The sequence below is a fragment of the Cryptomeria japonica genome, chromosome 7, assembly GCF_030272615.1.
Source record: "Cryptomeria japonica chromosome 7, Sugi_1.0, whole genome shotgun sequence".
NCBI lineage: Eukaryota > Viridiplantae > Streptophyta > Pinopsida > Cupressales > Cupressaceae > Cryptomeria > Cryptomeria japonica.
The window spans coordinates 671,009,593-671,028,652 of NC_081411.1; the positions used below are offsets into that span (position 1 = coordinate 671,009,593).

Here is a 19,060-nt window from a genome sequence, read left to right on the forward strand (position 1 = left end):
CAGACTAGTAGTTAGGGTTTTTTACATCCTTGTCACTCAAATAAGTAAAAATGATCCTTTTTAACCTTTAATGATTCATGTAATAAAAGAAAAAATACATAAATGATCTTGTGTAAATAAAGTGGGAAATCTTATTCTATATGTGTATCTTATGCTACATGATAGTTAGCACACATATACATATCTACATATATATACTTATATATAATAATATAGAGTTCCAACCGTATTTACACATAGCAACATATGTAAAATGAATTGAACATGTCGATGACTTGAGTGAACCTTCCTTTATGTATGTGATTTCTGAATTATATTAACATCACAAACTTTGTAATGAAGCTTATGAGCAAGCAAAATAAAGAACGATAAGATTTTAGTCGGTGTGAATGGAATTAAAACTACATTCTCTTAAACCATATTTCATATCATTTCCTTTCAAATTATAATGGAATGGATTTATCGCATATTTGAAGAATTGGAATTCAATGTTAATGATAGGAATTTGGTTCGAAATGTTTTGAAATGTTGATAACCATCCGCTATCAATAATTCTGAAGTATATAGAATATATACAGAAGTTCATAGCATTTGTTGGAGACATCTTTTGCATTTTGTGGTATCACTATCTCAAAATTCATCTTGGATAGTAAGATCCAGAATATAAGTAGGGAAACACAACTGAAAGAGAATAAGGGAAGGTAGTTAGCTTCTACATTAAATCAAGTGTTCTCACATTGTGCTTGCAAACAAACTTTACTAGGTTATGTGCCTTTCATAGTACTTGCTTGTTTTCTTTGGAAAGAATAAAAGCTTCTTTTAGTAGCCGACAATATTCCTGTACTCTTTCTTAATAATTGTTGCTTACTAAATGAAGAATAGCTAGATGCATGCGTAGCTAAGAGATAACTAGACTATGCAACATAAGAAATGAATAGAGATATGACTTCTATAGTTGCTCGAATATGAATTGAAGTAGATTACATAATATTGTTATCTTTACCATTAATCTAGTATTGTATACAAATATACACCTAGGAATTCATGAGGAAGGAATCATTTGATGCAAATACAAATTTTTAATTGAAAAGCTATGACTCATTTGGGAACCAGAGCAGACGTGAAAAGTAAAACTTGGTTAACTCAGCCATGGGTAGAATCAACTTACACACTTAAAATTTGATAATAGAACTGAAACATTAAACTTAAAGTTAGAAATTAAAATTTTGATACTACGAATGAATAGACACAATAGTTCTATGAATTCTATAATTAGGAACTTCTAGACCTAATGAGATTCGTAGAATGATTAACAATTAAAAAGATAAATATTGCATAGTGGTAAACTGAGTTCCCATACCCATGAATAGGAGAGAGCAGGTTAACTAGCTCATGAGAATAGGTATGGAAAGTTAGTAGGTATCATCGACAAAGAAAATAAACATATATGAAAATTATTTCATAATGAGTAAATAATAGCAAGTAGTGCACATGTAAGCCTTAGATATAGTTAGTATGTATCTAGAAAAGAGACATTCTTGATGGTTTCGAAATCTATCACTTTTTATGGTCTAGTCAAGTAGGGTGATGAACAATGACTACACACTTTAACATGATACAAACTTATAAAAACCTTTGGCCAAGGTGATGCTACAATAATTTTGTGTTAGTTAGTTCATTTGGTCCAAATATGCAATGCAGTGAAAGATCAAACCAGTTAGGAACTACCTATGGTGTGTGATAGACTAGGGTTGTGTAGGATCAAACACTGATATCAAATGGCATTAGATCCAACATCCATTTATATAGTGCAAAGGGTTGGGCCTTTCTAGTTGGAAGTGGAAAATGAGACTATTAAGTTTGTGGCTGGGGAAAAAATCCTTGATGATACTTTTCCCCTTATTAGCATTGCAATGAGCTTCAATGTGGTATCCAAAAATACGTAAACCCTAAAATTCTCTTGAATATTGTTTTTAGTAGATGTTATCAATTAGTTTCTTATTCAATCATTCTTAATTAAATGTTGATTTTTTACTTTCTAGACAGAGCCATTCATTATCTCTCAAAAAAAATTGAAGCCAAATTCTGAAAAATTTAATTTAAGCTAATTTTGTTTTAGTTTTAGTAGCTTAGATTTACCATGTTACATACCAATATAATTATTAAATGGTTTCTTAGCTGACCATAAACTTTGAACACAAATAATTTTAGTTGACCTTATAATCTACACTCAGTTGGTTTCAACTAACCAAAAAGCTTACATACAAGTGGTTTTGGCTGACCATGGACCTCTCAACAAATGGTTTTGCATTACCAAAAACCTAACAAAAACATTTGATTTGTATATATATAGCTCAATCTCCTTATTTTTCCTATATGGAGAAACTACTTTGGCTACTTTTCTTTTGTTAGAAACAATCTCTTTAACCAACAATCATTTTCTTCACTTCCAACTAAGAACAACCACAAGTGACTTCCTCACTAGGAAGTTGGGGCTTACAACCCAAAGCAATGTCTCCTTTTCGAAATCAATGACAACAATATTTACATTATTTTGGAATCACTCTCCTAAGTTCACATGGAGTGTTCTCAAGTTAAACCTTTGCATCTATGATCTTTTGAGTCTCCTTTACTTGCAAACATCCTCTTCAAATCATTTACAACTTCAAACTATAAAAAACTTAATGACACTCAAGGTTTCTCATTTAATAAAACAACACTTGTCCAAAAATTGATATATATGATTATAGGGACTTGGATTTGAGATCTCCAAATGCATTCAACAACAAGTACTTCACAGTGGATCTTTAAATGGCGATCTCACAATAGTGCGTTACACTTTTTGCTCAACTTTGACACTTAAATGAACATTAAAATCTTCACTCTCTCACATGTATAAACCATTAAACCATTAAGAATTTGTAGATGATGTAAACCATTAAGAATTTGTAGAAGATGCAAACTATTGATTTGTAACATCTTTTCTGAAAATTCTAAAAATATTTTTTTTCTAAATTTTTTAATCAATTTGTATTCTTTTTCCATCTCCTTTGAAAAGTAGTTTTTAATAGAAAATAACATTTTTTAGAGAGATATGCATTCTAAAACACATAACGTTTTTTCTATAAATGATAAAAACTTGATTCTTTTTAATTTAGGTTTGTAACATCAATACCTCATGCAAGTAGTTGATTTAATAATGATATGTTGAATATTTTTTATATTTTTTATTTTTTTTATTTTGTAAGTCATACTAATTATAATTTAGACATGGGTGTACATTTGAGCTCATAACATGTTCTATATATATCAAAATTCCTTTTGTTTAGATGGAAAGAGGACATCAATACCTAGTATAGATATTTAAAAAAAAGAAAATTTATTACTTTACTATTTTTCCAAATGTGTTGAACAAAGATCACTATTGGCTAGAAATGGAAGAGGAGGTTTTCTCTAACGTCCTATCTAGCCCAGACAAACACTTGACAATGACAAAATATCAATCATCCTCATATTTATATATTATTTGTTAAAAAGAAAGGTTAAAATGGGGTTCAATCAGAGGGGGGTTCGATCAAACCCCATAAAATATTAATAAAAAAGGGGTTCAAGCGAACCTTGTTGATGTCACCCGTACGATCGAAGAGGGTTTTTTCTTGAACACCCCCTTTACAAATGAACACCCTTAAAAGATTATTTTCATCACCTGCATTTTTCCTTCACAAGTGAAAGTGTAACCCATGATTGTGGGATCACCCATGAACAAGCAATTCTTTAGGAATATTCCTTTCTCTATAGTGAAATGATCTCTTCTTGGAGGCTCTCCATTGGATCCAAAATAGTCTCTTTCTTAGCAACACTTTCTTGGGGGGGTGGCTTCACACTTACCCGAATAAATAGTGATGTAAGACTTGACTATAATTAAATAACTTGCGCAAGATAAAAAAAATAAGAAATGTGCTACAAATAATTGATAATAATATGCCACTTTGAGGGGGAAACATACTAATCCATGTCAAGGGGGATACCTCCAATAGTTTCCAATAACAACTCAATGCACATCATGATGATAATAAATTACCTATACCTCCTATATGTACCATATTATACTTTGGATACCACCAAGACTAGCTTAGATACTTAAATATGTCTCCTAAGATGACCTAAATACAAATATATGATTATACTAATAATTATGTAACTTATTTAAGTGTAAATGTAGCCACTAGCCAACTACACATAACACAATACACACTATAGGGTTAGGGACTTAACATTTCCCTCCTCCTTACAAAAGTATTGTCCTCAATGCTAAAATTTTTCTTCTTCTTCATCTCTTTTTCTTACTTCTTCTTCTTCTTTATTGTTATTGTCTTACATTAATTAGTTTAGTTTTAGGTTTAGTTTAGATTAATAAACTATTGCAACAACTATTAATCAATTGTGCAATTGTATTACCTCTTTATAAGTACATGGTTTGAATCAGTAAAAGATATGTTTTATTTTGGATTTTCGCTTCTCCACTCTCATTTGGCATGACAATGTCAATTGTCTTTCTACCTATGAAAAGCATGCAACATTAACCTCTAGCTAGTGTGAAATATCTACTTAGCACACTCCATAGATCGTAGTGACAAGAGCCTTGGTTCCTTGAGAAAAGTTGCAAAAAGGATGAAATACCTTGTTAAGCATCATAAAGGATGAGGTGCTATTTGTAGGCATTAAGAAGAAGACATAGAGAGATAAATTAGGAATATACATAGATGATGTCAATCTTGAATATCTCTACCAGAATTTTATAAAATTTAACATTTTATTTTTTTATTAATATTCTTTTCATTAAAGATCATGTAAGTGCAGCAATTTTCTATCATAGAAGAGGTATTTAAGAGATTTGGTAGAAGGAAATAATGAATATTATACATTACACAATGGTATGAAAAGAGAAGAGGGAAAATCAAATGAAGGTTCCATACTACAAGTTACAATACAATATTTAAACATTGGACAGCATTAAATGTTGTGTGTGCAATGTGGTGACATTTGTTTTGTTTTTGTTCTGAGGTGTCTAGCATGGAGAGGAAATATTCATCCATAAATATATTTTTTTTTCAATAGAAGGTGATTAGAGAAATTTTGTTTTACCAAGTACGATTATTATAGTGAGAATATTTTGAATTAAAGTTTATTTTCATTTTCTAAGGGCATGGATTATGGGATTTGTTTTAGAATACCATTGTGCAACATTAAAAAAATATTTTATAAACAAAAATTTGAAAATATTTTGTTGCACATAGAGGAGGAGGAAATATGTTTTTTCATTTGAGTTATTTGCAAAATTTTGCATTGGATGATGTGGTAATATGGCAGGGATGCTTTGAAAGTTATTTTTTAGAGGTTTTAATGTTTTTTGGAGTAGAAGTGAAATTGTTTGGAGGAATAGATTTATTCTTAACTACTTCAATTGTTTTTTTAGGAGTTTAAATATATAGATTATTTGTCATTTTTGGATGATCAATTATTAGAAAAAGTATTTACTTATGATTATTTTGAAAGAGAAAACAATGTAAAGTCTATGGGTTTATTGACTGGAAGATATATAGTTTAAGCCATTTGATTTAAGGAATATTTTGTTTGGTTGAATTTGACCCCTTCTCAATGCTCAATTTTATCATGACATTAATTTTTTTTGTATTCTAGAGGCTATTTATACTATTCTTAGCAAGAGTTTTTAGGTCTCTAAAAACTCATATGCCACATTTTGTAGTTAAAATGCAAGAGGATCTAATTAAATTTTGGAGACAATAGAGGTAGGAGAATATCTATCATCCCAAGCTAGCTTCCTTTTTTGAGATGATTCATTGCATAAGAAGCACCCTATTTGTGTCCCTTAATTAAATAAGGGTCTTGGCCTTATATGTCCCTTCACTCGAGGAGGCATTAAACACACTCAAGGAGATGTAGAATTTCAGAGGATAGGTGTCTCATGTGTAGCACTAGAGGAGACATTAGACACACTGAAAGGAGATGTTGAATTTCGAAGGAAATGTGTCTCATTCCGCATGGAGGTTGGGAACACTTCTATGTTCTCTCATATTAGGTAGATGGTTGCAAGATATACAGTCAAGAGATCCACTGATGTAATCAATTTGGTGTTTCCTAGGTGACGGAGGAGGATTGGTTAAGGCGCTTCATCAAAGTCTCCAAAAGGGTTGCATTCAACCCTTGCAATGTTTCACTCTTGTCTGGACTAATATTATAAGGAGAAAATATTGGAGTTTTACATTAATTAGTTTGATTTTATGTTTATTTTATATTAATAAACTTAGCATCAACTGCTATTTAGTAGTGGAACTATAGTTCCTCTTTAAAACATCATGGTTTGAATCAATAAAAGACATGTTCTATTTTTTCATTTTCAATTTTTTGCCTTATCTTTATTTTTTGTTCTTATCTCTTTCTCTTTCTCTTGTTCTTACTCTTTCTCTTCTGCTTGCTCTTTTTCTCTCTCTTTCTCTTTCTCTTGCTTCTTCTCCTACTCTTTCTCTTTCTCCTTTTCTTCTAATTATTTATTTTACTCATTCCTCTACTTCTTGTACTTTTTCTTTCTTATTCTTCTTCTTCTACTATAGAATCTATGCATCACAAAATTTAGGACAAAAACTCTAATTATGCAATAACTTACTCAATTATGCTCTAATTTCTCTTCAGATTGTACTCAAAGTTCTTCAATATAGTCTTCAAAAACATATTTTAAAAAATTAAAAAATAACTCACTCAAATTTGGAAATATATATGATTTCCAAAATGACCTCTATAATAAATGAAAAAGTCTTGCCTTCATGGTGCCAAGATCATGCTTTGATACCACTTGTAATGAAATAACTTACACAAGATGAATATAATATAAAATATTCTACAATTACTTGATAATAATATGACACTTTGAGCGAGAAACCTCCTAATATACTTTGAGGGGGAAACCTCCAATTGTCTTAAATAACTTAATCCTCATCTTCATGATAATAATAATCAATCCTTGGAAGCTACTATTGAGTTTACACCATCAGTTCCTCCATCCACACCTTTGAAAATTTATTGGATCAATAGAGAACTTCCTCACATTCTTCTTTCTCTCCAATATTTTTCATAACTAATAGCATACAACTTACAATCAAACTATAGGACTCAACATGTAGCTTGTTGTAGACCAATCTTCCCCTTTGGCTCTGATACCATCTAAAGAAACATAGATTAGAGGAGAAACTAAAATATGAGCTTTGATAAATATAGGATCAGTTCATCAATGTATAATAAAATACATAGATAAATTATATTCATTGTGTTAGCTTTTATATTTATGTTTGGCAGTTGGGATAAAGATAAGATTTGCATGATCAATATTGCACTATAGCAAATAACCTAAGTTTCTGATGGTGGACCTGCATGACGTAATAGAATAGTTAGTGCTAACAATAGTATAATTAATTTACTCTTTCTAGCATATATATATATATATATATATATATATATATATATATAAATTTCTTTATGGCTTCTTTATTTTCTCACTCAAGCCTCTTCAATATTCACCAACATAAGACCCAGTCTAAGAGTCTTTGTATGATTTTCTTAATCTTGGATCACCTTAAAATTATCCAGGATTCTCTTTCTTATTAATGTCTCTATGTTGATATGATTAGTGGATAACAATGGAGTATAATCAATATAATTTGTGTGACTTAACTAAGTCTAAATAGCGATCACACTATATATATGCAAACCCATTATCTCAGTTTGACAGTTTGGTATGTCAATCTAATAAGAATATGTAGATTCATTAAGAATAATCATTCAAGTATTATTGATTTTGAGTTTTAATTTAAAAAATTATGACATACATAGGATACATAAGTGAGACAATACCAATAAATGTAGAATTGGTTACTAATATTAGGCACTTAATTAATAGATTATGTCCACTTGAACTATTGCATAAAATAAAGTGAAATTATTGAGTTTATTAAGCCATATTGATTATCCTATCCTATAAACTCCATTATGGTGATACACATATCTAGTAAATAGAACAATATCATTTAGTAACTTTTGACTGATAATAAAAAGAGTTGCTAACCATTGATACCAAAAAAATAAAAGCTTAACTTCTCTTATAATGACTACAATAATCTCAATATTACACTATAAGATATAATTCTATTGACAAGGTTCTAACTATCTTGTAGACATACATACACCAAGATATTATGTGATAAATTATTGATAAGATATTATGAATATTATATGATTTATCAGTGAAAAATAGTGTAGTGTCCTGAATTGTACTCCCTTACAATTTTGTACTCATTTGGGCCATCACCTTGCCATTCATGTCCCGATGCCTAATTGGATCGCTAATTTTGCTCACACCATGCAAATTGTTCATTATTTTTACCTTTCACTCTTCTTCTCCCTTCCTTCTTGGTTCCTGGTTGGTCAAGACTAAGGCATTGGTGTCTTGGTCCTTAGGGAATACTATGCCTAGCGCCCTAGTCCTCCCAATTAGGACCCATTTTGGGCCCCTTAATTCTCACATCATTTTTGTTGGGACCTAGATCACATGCCTACTCATGTTGAAAAATTATGTTTTTTTCAATGGGAAGGTGTAAAAGGAGGTCTACCCCTCTCATTTTGATATACAATTTGAATCTAGCAATCATATTCAATCAACCATTCAAGTGAGCGAGAAATCAGTCTTCTTTCAAGCATTGGAGTTCGCATTTATGTTCTATGTCAATGAGGACTTCATGAAACCCTAATTCATGGTGGAGGCAAACAAAACTCCACTAAAAGGTATATCATTAGTAGTTCAGTCATTATTCAACATCTCCCTCAAAAGAAGAATGTTTCCATTACTACAATTCAATTTCATTTCATTTCCATTTCATGGTTAATTTCAAAACTGGGGCTTGACCTAAGGAAAACCCCTAATCCCAACCTATTTCCCTTCTCCAGTGTGCATAGGAGTAGGTACAGAGCTGTGATCTTCAAAATTTGCTTTTTTTACAATGATGAACAAATTCCCCTTTTGGATAATGAAAAGTATGGAGGACCGGTGTGATGGGAATACCAATCCCAATAATTCAAGAGCTCCTTCTAGGAATAGATCTGAATACACTTGCATTCCTTAGATTCATGTTTGTGGCTCGATCCATCGATTGTAGCTCACTGTTCTTGTGTTTTTACTTCATTTTTAGTATATTTACCCTAATTTCACCATTTTAATAATTCAACTTAAAAGAGGCTAATCAATTCAAACCCAATAAATCCAATAGAATTCTAATCCATATCCTTGTTTATTTGTGGCTAGATCTATCGGGTTTACCCCTCTTTTAATCTAGTGGTCCCTAAGTATAAATATTAGCGATTTTCATACCTCTAATGGTGGAAACCCTAATATTTGAACACCATTACATTTTGATGAACTCGAAGTATTACACTTAGATTTTATGATTTATGTTCTCTAATTTGAGTGTTTATTTATTTCAAATTCAAATTTACATTTACAAGTTTAATTTTTTATTGAATTTCAAAAATTTAGAGGTTAATTTCACAAAAACCCTAACTTTTTATTCTAAAATTGAGCTTGTGGTTTGTCTAGTTTGGATTATTTATTTCAAATCTTAATGTTCATGCTATTTCAAATTCAATTTTTCCCTCCTAGATGTAATTTCAAATTGAATTAAATAAATTTAGTTGTTGAATTTATAAAAAGCCATAATTTATAATTCTAAAATTTATCATGTGGATTGCATAATTTTCCAAATCAATTTTCAGATCTGATCTTTATAAATGCTACGCTATGATCTAGATAGACTTATCCTTCAAATTCACAAATCAAATTGCTTAATTAATTGGTTAATCAATCATTTTTACATAATTTTGTATTTCTTAATCATAATTTTCAAATTCAAATTAAAATTTCCCTCCTTTGTGTATGAGTTTTACTACCATTAGTCATACTTATAATATTCTCATGAGAAGAAGTTGTAGAATTAGGGATTCCCAATGTTTATTTACTAAGGATATGGAACCTAATTTGGATAACTTGTTTCATGAGAATGTGGGTGGTTCTTCTATTCCAACAATTGATGTTATTTATAACCATTCTTTACATAATTCTCATGATGACAATGAATCACTAACTAGGGTTTTGTTGACCAATTGGAGAAGATTGACAATGAATTTAAAAATCTTCGACAATGGATGAGTCAACAATACTTGAAAAGAAAGGTTATCCCATTGATTGAAGGATTAAAAATAATGGTTCAAAGTGATAAATTTGGCATTGACTTGTTGTGTGGTCTTGCTCATATTATTTACAGTAACATCATGCCTATGAAAATTTATGCTGAAGTCCTTGGTTACACTCAAGCACCTAGTCTGTTGGGAAGTTTGATGCAATGATGTGTTATCATTGATGTCAACATATTCTTTTGTGTGTTCTGGTGTTGTACTCAAATTAAATGAGTTGGTTTGGCCAATGTGTTGCAGTTGAGCTGTTGTAGTTTAATGGGTTTAGAGATACTTATCTCTAGTTGATTCGACAAAAGTTTCAATGGTATGTATGATGTTTTGATCGAATTGTGTGATCTGGTATTATGGTTGTTATTCAGTTTTTCATGTTATTTGATATTATGGATTGTGCTTTGTATTCCTCCAGAATTGCTATATCTTGGTTTGCAAATTTGGCAAAGTGTTTGGAAAGTTCATATGTGTCCTAAATGCAAATGGTTCATGATTTGGAAGTCCACAAGTGAATCTTTCAATTTGACAATCAGTTCAGTGTATGGGCTTTAGGTTCCGTATATTGATGATGATGATTCTAATAAGTTATCGTGTTGTGATTATTTATCATTCAATGAAGTGTGTAGGTGAGATTAGTGTTGTAGAGAAGACAATTGTACTTAACCAAAACTGTCATGGAGCATTTTTAGATGCTATCATTGTAGTTCATTCCTTCAAGATTGTAGTCTGAATCATATTGTAAGTTAGTGAGACTTCCTTGAGGGTTGTAGCCTTCTGGACATATATTTTGTGAGCAGTGAACTCTAGGTAGTGTTCCTCAATGCATGTGCATTCCCCTTTGTAATATTTTCACATACTACTGGAGAATATCATCTTACTATGGGTAGGTTTCTGCCGTGATTTTTTCCTTCACCAGGTTTTCCACATCAAAAATTTTGGTGTTGTGTGTTGTGCTGTTAATTTGTTTATCTGTTATTACTGCAGTCTATAAGTTTATGTTTTGAAGTTTAATTTGTTGTGATCCGGTGAAGACTGATTCACCCCCGCCCCCCTCTCTCAGAGTTCCTTCTTGATTGCTGCTAACAAAAATGTGGAAGAAATTTTGTTTTATGTGCATTAACACCCATGCTTAAGTCTAACTAAGGAGACAAAAGTCTAAGGAAAGGAAAGAGGAAAGAGGGGAAACCTAGTGGGAACAAAAATCTCCCTCAAAATTACAAGAGATGCAGCTATATGAAGCGCATAAGAATTCCCTTTGAGATACAACAAAAATGTGGACAATTATTCTCCATAGTGCTAAATGAAGAACCTCCTCAAAAGCCAAGATGATGATGAAGATCAAGAATCTGTATGAGTTCCCATCATGAAACTACTTAGCAAAACATTTGTCTATCAAAGATATAGAAGACAACAATCTACATGAGTGAACCCAATGACACTACTCGAACAATAATAAAATGGAAAACAAAGGTAAAACATTTGACATTCAAAAATGCAGGTGGCACATGAATCTGCACGAGTGACCCCATTGACACTACTCACCATGAAAGAAGAAGCTGCAAGTTGAAAATACAAGTGTATTAGTCTAAAGAACTGATCAAACTTAGAAACAAAACAAAGAAGCCCTAGCACTAATAGAGAAAACAAATCCCTCAAAATATGGCAAAGGAGAGGAATCATAGGTCCACTAAAATGATGTGTCAGAAAGGAGAAGATGAAGGCAAGGCTCGGAAGAGCATAACCTTGGCATGCATCTAGAAACATAGGTTTATGACAGATTCCATTCTTTAGAAATCTGCCTGTAAATAATTTATGTTTAGCTTCTCTTCCTAGCTCCCATGCTCTGATACAATGTAAAATTTAATCTAAATTTGCACTGGAGGATTTAGCTAGGAAAGAAAGAAGTAAACTTTCATAACAAAGAAAAAATTTGAGAGAAGAATGAGAACAAAATTGTTTCATTGATTGATTTATATGAATGGGTTACAATATATAAAGAGCCTCAATTAAAATAAAAAAGGAGGAAAAATAGGAATAAAACTGAAAACATAAAGATATTCCTTAACTAGCTTAACAACTAAGCATAAAATTGTTTTATCCAAGTTATGGTATTAAAATAGAATTTCACAATAATAAACTCATAAAACAAGGAAGAAAAGTTGATTTAAGTGCATTAACACTAACTACCCAATTCTATGCTTTATAGGTCAAAGTGAGCAGTTTAACTGTCAACCATCATGATGGGAGCCCAACAAACAAATGGTTCAAAACATATTAGGAAGACAAAACCATTTCAGCAGAAGCCTTCCCATGTTCCATTGGACCATCGATGAGGGACATATCAAAGTTATAAGGAGTATCGATGAGAGACTTATAAAGTCTCCTTGATTCTTCCATTATTAATGACAAACAATTAATCGTCAAGAAAATCTTCTGTTGAGGAGAGACATGTGAGCTATATTTAATTTGACAACAAACAAAATGTTGCTGAGAAAATGCTATCTTGATGAGAATATCTATGTGTCCCATTGACACATTGATGAAGAACATTGGGGTGAAATCAAGCCATCGAGTAGATACTTTTAAAGTGTCCTCGATTTTACCATGAAGAGAGATCAGAGTGACATGGCTGCATTGGTGAGAGCTCCATGGTGCCTTCTCGATCACAGGAAGCTGAGCTTGTTGATAGGACTCCTTGATATCGATAAGAGTTCTTTTGGGTCACTTTGATCTAGCAACAAGAAGAACATTGGCCGGAAGACCAAGTCCAATGTCTTCTTAGGACCACATCGGAGAGAGGTTCATAGGTCTATGCGATGAAACAACATGCTTGATAAAAAGGTGTCAATGAACCCATCAGTGAGAAACCAACATATTGGAGGAAAACCCTTGCGGTCTGACTGATGAAACTATGTTTCCCCAAACCATTACATACATAAAACATACACCTGACCACTATTCCAAACTGAACTAGACCAAACTGAAACAAAACACCACTAACAGGAATAAAGATATGTACAAATGATGCAGATTGTGCCTTTGCTCAAGATGCTCCTGCCTCATTTCTTCATATCTTTTTACCCTTAAAAAATATCAACTTGGTCAACTAACCTAACTAAAATGGTATATTCTTGCCAAACACATTATGTCGAAGTCTAAATTTGTAAGCTAGACTAATAATTAGGATTTGGTTGCAAGTTTCCCTATTAATAGGAGGTGAATTTTTATTTTTTTTAAGTATTCGTATATGATATGATATCTCTTCTATTAAACTATTATTTTCTAGGTTCATTATTGTCAAAGTAGAGAAATTAATTACTCAAGTAATTATATTTTTCTACATAATTTATTCTTTGAGTGATCTTAAACCTCCATCATTGCAAAAGACCAATTGAATAAGGTATATCTTCACTTAGGGATGCTTCCTCAAGTAATCTATCTTAAATTTTTTTACAATAACTTAAAAGATCTTCTTCTTTCTTACTGTATAATTTCTAGATAGACTATTATTAGACACATTTATATTGTATAATGGATATTATGTGGAAAGTAATATTTGGTGGAACTGTTACCCCAATAATACACAACTAAGTATGGTTAATCAAAGTAAATTATGGGTATCCAATCTAGTTCATTGTTAGATATGTCAATTGGAGACATCCAATTCGTCTTTTGAAATAACGAAAAAATATGTTATTGAATATTATTTGAAAATATGTTAGTTGATGTAATAATAGGAGACACTGTGATGAAATGCTAATCGTTGCATTAAGTCAATTGTCACTAAGATGAAAGTTATACTAGGAAGGTTTCCAAATTTAAGTGAAAAAGCTACCATATAAATCCACCAAGGACAAAACCTTACCCCACCCAAAAGGCGTATTACTAGACCTAAACAACTAAATTATGGTTATCAATACACCAAAGAGGAAATTATGACAATCTGAAATACAAGAAATACAAGAAATTTAACAAAAAAGCTAGATTTCTTATATATAATATTGCTATAACTAACACTCTATTATACTTAGAAATATTAAGTCATAAAACAATAACATGTTTTTAACATGCTTAAATATCATATTCTTCACCACATAACAATCAATAATAAATTTACACATTATCCTACAAACAAGTACACATAATTATCTTTCCTATTAGAAGATATTTCATATACTATATGGGTATAGACCTATAGACCTATATAGAAACTCAAACACACAAATATCATAACAGATGGAGGAAATAGACAAGCAAGTAAAGTTGAAACAATTCGTATGTTGTATGTTAGTTAGGATATCTGTTTATGATGGACGAGGTGTGATTCGAGCTTCCAATGGATAATTCATGGACATGAGCACATTTTGAATATCCCGAGCAAGATCGGGAAGACTACCTTCCTTAGCACATCCCCACTCGAATGATTTAAGCAAATTGGCAAGAGTGATGGGAACATACACACTGGCCACGTCCATTCCTGCGCACACACGCCTTCCTGCTCCAAACGGAAGATATGCCATTCTCAAATCATTATTCCCCAAAAATCTCTCAGGCCTGAACTTCTCCGGTTCATTCAACGCCTCTGGATCGTTGTTCACGCTATGTAGATTAAAAAGGACTCGTGACTTTGCGGGTATGGTGATGTCCATTACCTTACACTCGTTTTCCGTCTGGTGAATGATCCCGAGTGGTGCAATTGATTCTTTTCTCAGCGTTTCCTTCACCACACTTTGCACGTATGGCAGCTTCCTCAGATTCTCTAAACTAAAATAACCATCTTTTCCGTTCCCCGTCGCTTCGCTTATTTCTTGATGTGCCTTCTCTTGGACGTGAGGATTGGTTATCAGGTAAGCAAGAGCGCATTCTATGGCCGTTGATGTGCTGTCTACTGCAAGAAGGAAGAGCTCGTGCAAGTTGAAAGCTATTTCTTCATCGGATAACTTGGACTTGTCTTTACCTTCCTCCCCTTCGTCAATGGACAGTAAACAGTTCAAGAAACTGCTGGGAGCAATTCGGTTAAAGTATTCGCTATAACTGCGAGCAAATCGGATTAAGGGCACCAGGAGACACAAAATATCAGCTCTCAAAGACTTCCATTTCCTTTCTCTTCTGATTGATGATGGAACAAAGAAACGAGCAAGAGAAAATGAATCCAGAGACATATCTCCTCTTTTACTTAGACTAATATCTTCAGCTATGAATTCTTCCAGCTTGGACAAGAAAGTGTCGTCTTGAAAGTCCAAGCCAAAGCATAAGTGGGCAATAAAATTCATTGCCATGATTTTCAAGGCATCGAAGGGCCTCACCACACCATTCTTCTGTCTCATCTCCTTTTCCAATTTGGTGATGAGTTTATCCAAACCTGCCTGGTGAGAAGAGCTCTGAAGTGCAACGTGGGCGGGGCTGAGAACATTCTTGTGCAGAATTCTTCTGAGCTTAATCCAGTGTTCGTTGTAGGGAGAAGTAATCATAGTCCTAAAGGAGGCACTAGTAAATTGCCTAGAGTGGAGCGGAGCCCGACCAGAAAAATTGACGGCCTGGTTAACCAAGGCCTCCCAGATTGAAGCTTGGCCGGTGAGTACTATAAGTGGCGATGAACCCATCCAAACTGTCATGAAAGGACCATATGTTTTGGCCATGTCTGTCATGCTGGAAAGAAGATTTTCACCCTTGTTCAGTTGATGAGTGTTGCCCAATAATGGCAGCCTTGGTGGAGATGGAGGCCATTTCCTCTCTTTAGTTGATGAGAACAGAAAAGCTAGAGCAACAAATGTGGAAATGAGTGAAGCCGCTACAAGTAAAATAAAAGTCCCTTGCGCAGTGGGAAGATAATTCACAACAGACAGCGTTTGCCCCATCTCAAATGAATGGACTACTTAGAGAGCTGGGATTGTCGTTGCAACTCATACATATATTGTACATATAAATACGATGACATGTCGGCTCTGCGATAAGTTCAGGGTTGATTATCTTTTCCAAAGCTGAAAAGGGTTCGTAAGCTGTAATTTCTACTACCTAATATTAGCACATTATCAAACAGAAGTTTCTCACCGCAATTGTGGAGGTCTATGTCACCGTCCTGATCCTCCAGTGTTTCGACTGTGCATTAGGTAATAGAGGCACTTGCAATTGATTGAGGAATCAATTAAATATATATATATATTTTGTTTATATTGAATAAAGAAAAGAGAATACAATAATAAATAAAAAATCTGGTTAGATATTTGTTTTTTATTAAATATTACTGTTGTGGATTTGGACATATATCTAAAAGTGTACATAATTCATGCGCAATAATCAATATTCTATTGGTGTCACATCGATTGTAGGGTCATTAAAGCACACATAGCAAAACTGACATGCCGAGAAGTCACCGCAATTGTAGTTGTCTATGTCACCGTCCTGATCCTCGAGTGTTTCGATTGTGCATTAGGTATTAGAGGCACTTGCAATTGATTGAGGAATCAATAAAGAAAATTAATCTTTTTTATATTGAACAAAGCAAAGAGAATGCAATAATTAGAAAAAAGTCTGGCTAGATATTTGTCTTTTATTAAATATTACAATTGTGGATTTGGATATATATCTAGAAGTGTACATAATTCATGCACAATAATCAATATGTCTTTCCCTACGGAAGATAGATTAGTTTTGCTTTTATATTTGCTTGTATTATAGCTCATGTAGATATGCTTAAATGTTCATGTTATTAAGTGTATATTATATTAAATGGATGTTTAATGCATATGAGTAGATGGTTATATGTGTTGTATTAGATGATGTCTTTTAAAAAAATTTTTTTATCTCTATTTGCAGTTAGTTAGCATTATTTCTCTAGGGTATTTAGGCGGGCATTACAAGGGGTACCCCAACCCGACAACCTATTAAATATTTTTTAGCATCTTTTAAACTTCAAAGTTCTTCCTAATAACATTTTTATTGATGTTCAAAACACCATGAAATACTTGGGCATGCTCAATCTTACCTTTATCACGGCTTCAAGTTCTGGTAAAGGGACAAAGAATAGGTCCAATATCCACACCCAGTTGAACAACCACACCATTATTCTCATCATCTTTCCTAGTAGTAGAGGGGAAATTTGAATTGACATTAGAAATATCTTTAAGGGTCTTTGCCTTCTCTTTTAATTTCTGATGATAGTTCTAGTTAAGCACAATTGTTTTCCCTGCAACTCTTTCTTCTCTACACTTCTCACTGAAAGATGAATTCAATTGTTTTCGAATAAACCACTCTCTAATAATGCAAAAACAACATCGATACATCAATTGCATGAATATGACACCTATTTATACAAATCATCTACCTTGACTACAAGGTCAGTTCAACCCTTAAGACCTAGAATTACAAAATTATATCACATGATACATAGATCAACCACAAGACCAATACAATGCCAAGATGACATAGCATGGACCCAAATAAAATCCACAAACACACAACATGACCAAAAATCTCAGCAAGATCATTTGCATTAGGTTACAAAACTGAAAATATTGTATAATACGAAGAACATCACCAGACCCATAAGATCCTCACAGATGCGCACAATGATAAATGTGGACCAACAAAACAAATAAGATACGATTAGGAAACACCAACAAGCACATATGAACCATCTGCAATAGCTACACCAACACCACTTAATCAAATCTTCGTCGATCAACATGTTGATACTCAAGAACACTCAACAACAACAACTGGGACTAGAAGGATAACTTGTGGAACACCAAATCATGAATCATCTGAATTCAAGATACACATGAACATCTGAAACACTCTCCCAAACCCACAACTTAAGATATAATCATTCTCGAGCATAATAGATCAAATACCAAAACACTGCAACATTGAACACTTAAAAACCAATCTTCATATTGGAATCCATAAATCAATCAAATTGTCACATAGCATCATGAAACCAACACTGACTAATGTATCTCTAGTTAATTCAGCATACCAAACAGATGAATAATCCAGATCAACACTCTGCAATCACTAGAACACCAAAGCATAGGAATATTTTGACATCAATGACAACAACATGTCTTAGCAGCAGCAATATCCAATGATTTTTGCATATGAAAGCAATCATTTTCTTTCATTCCTTCCTTTTTTTTTCATCAAAAGCATTCCTTGTTCTTGATGTCAAAGGGGGTGGAAAGGATTGTGGCAATCGGAGAAAGATTTTGAAGTAAGGAGGTATATGAGCTAGGGGGAGTTGCAAGACGGTATGTTTTGCCACCAATGAGAAAGGGGGAGATTGTTAGACTTGTGTGAATATTGTCATTGTTGTCAATGATGTCAACCAAGTGATATGGTTTGGTCTGGATGGTATATGCGGATGCTAGGATGTTATATATGTATGCATAGTTGGTATGTGTATATGAGGTATGCAGTTTTGGTATTTCTAAGATATAATGCAATAAGGTGTGGATGATATACTAGAGCCATTTTTGAAAGATCCTCATCTTTGAAATCCAGAGTTATGTTTATGCAATAAGCCTACCATGGATTTTATCAATGGTAAGTTCAAGAGACCTTGTCTTGTCCTCATGATTTAGCATCATTATTTTAAAATCCTTAGCAACATTTTGAATGAGGGTGAGAATTTTATTTGCATTAGCCATAGGAATAGGCCTGTTCACACTTAATTGTCCCTATTCTAGTTTATCATAAAGGGGATTAACCATCGCCTTATTCACATTGATTTGCAACACCATCCAATTAAAAG

General features: G+C 32.8%; 1 protein-coding gene across 1 annotated transcript; it reads right to left on the reverse strand.

Moving 5' to 3' along the window:
- Positions 1–14,612: 14,612 nt before the first annotated feature.
- On the reverse strand, positions 14,613–16,166 carry LOC131034189 ((S)-canadine synthase CYP719A21-like). The gene has a single exon (XM_057965579.2). It carries the CDS (start codon positions 16,164–16,166, stop codon positions 14,613–14,615), a length of 1,554 nt encoding a protein of 517 aa, XP_057821562.1.
- Between the last annotated feature and the right edge of the window lie 2,894 nt (positions 16,167–19,060).

What these genes read in the sequence shown, in the direction of transcription:
- LOC131034189 (XM_057965579.2), bottom strand. Translation starts at nt 16,166, where the DNA reads ATGGGGCAAACGCTGTCTGTTGTGAATTATCTTCCCACTGCGCAAGGG.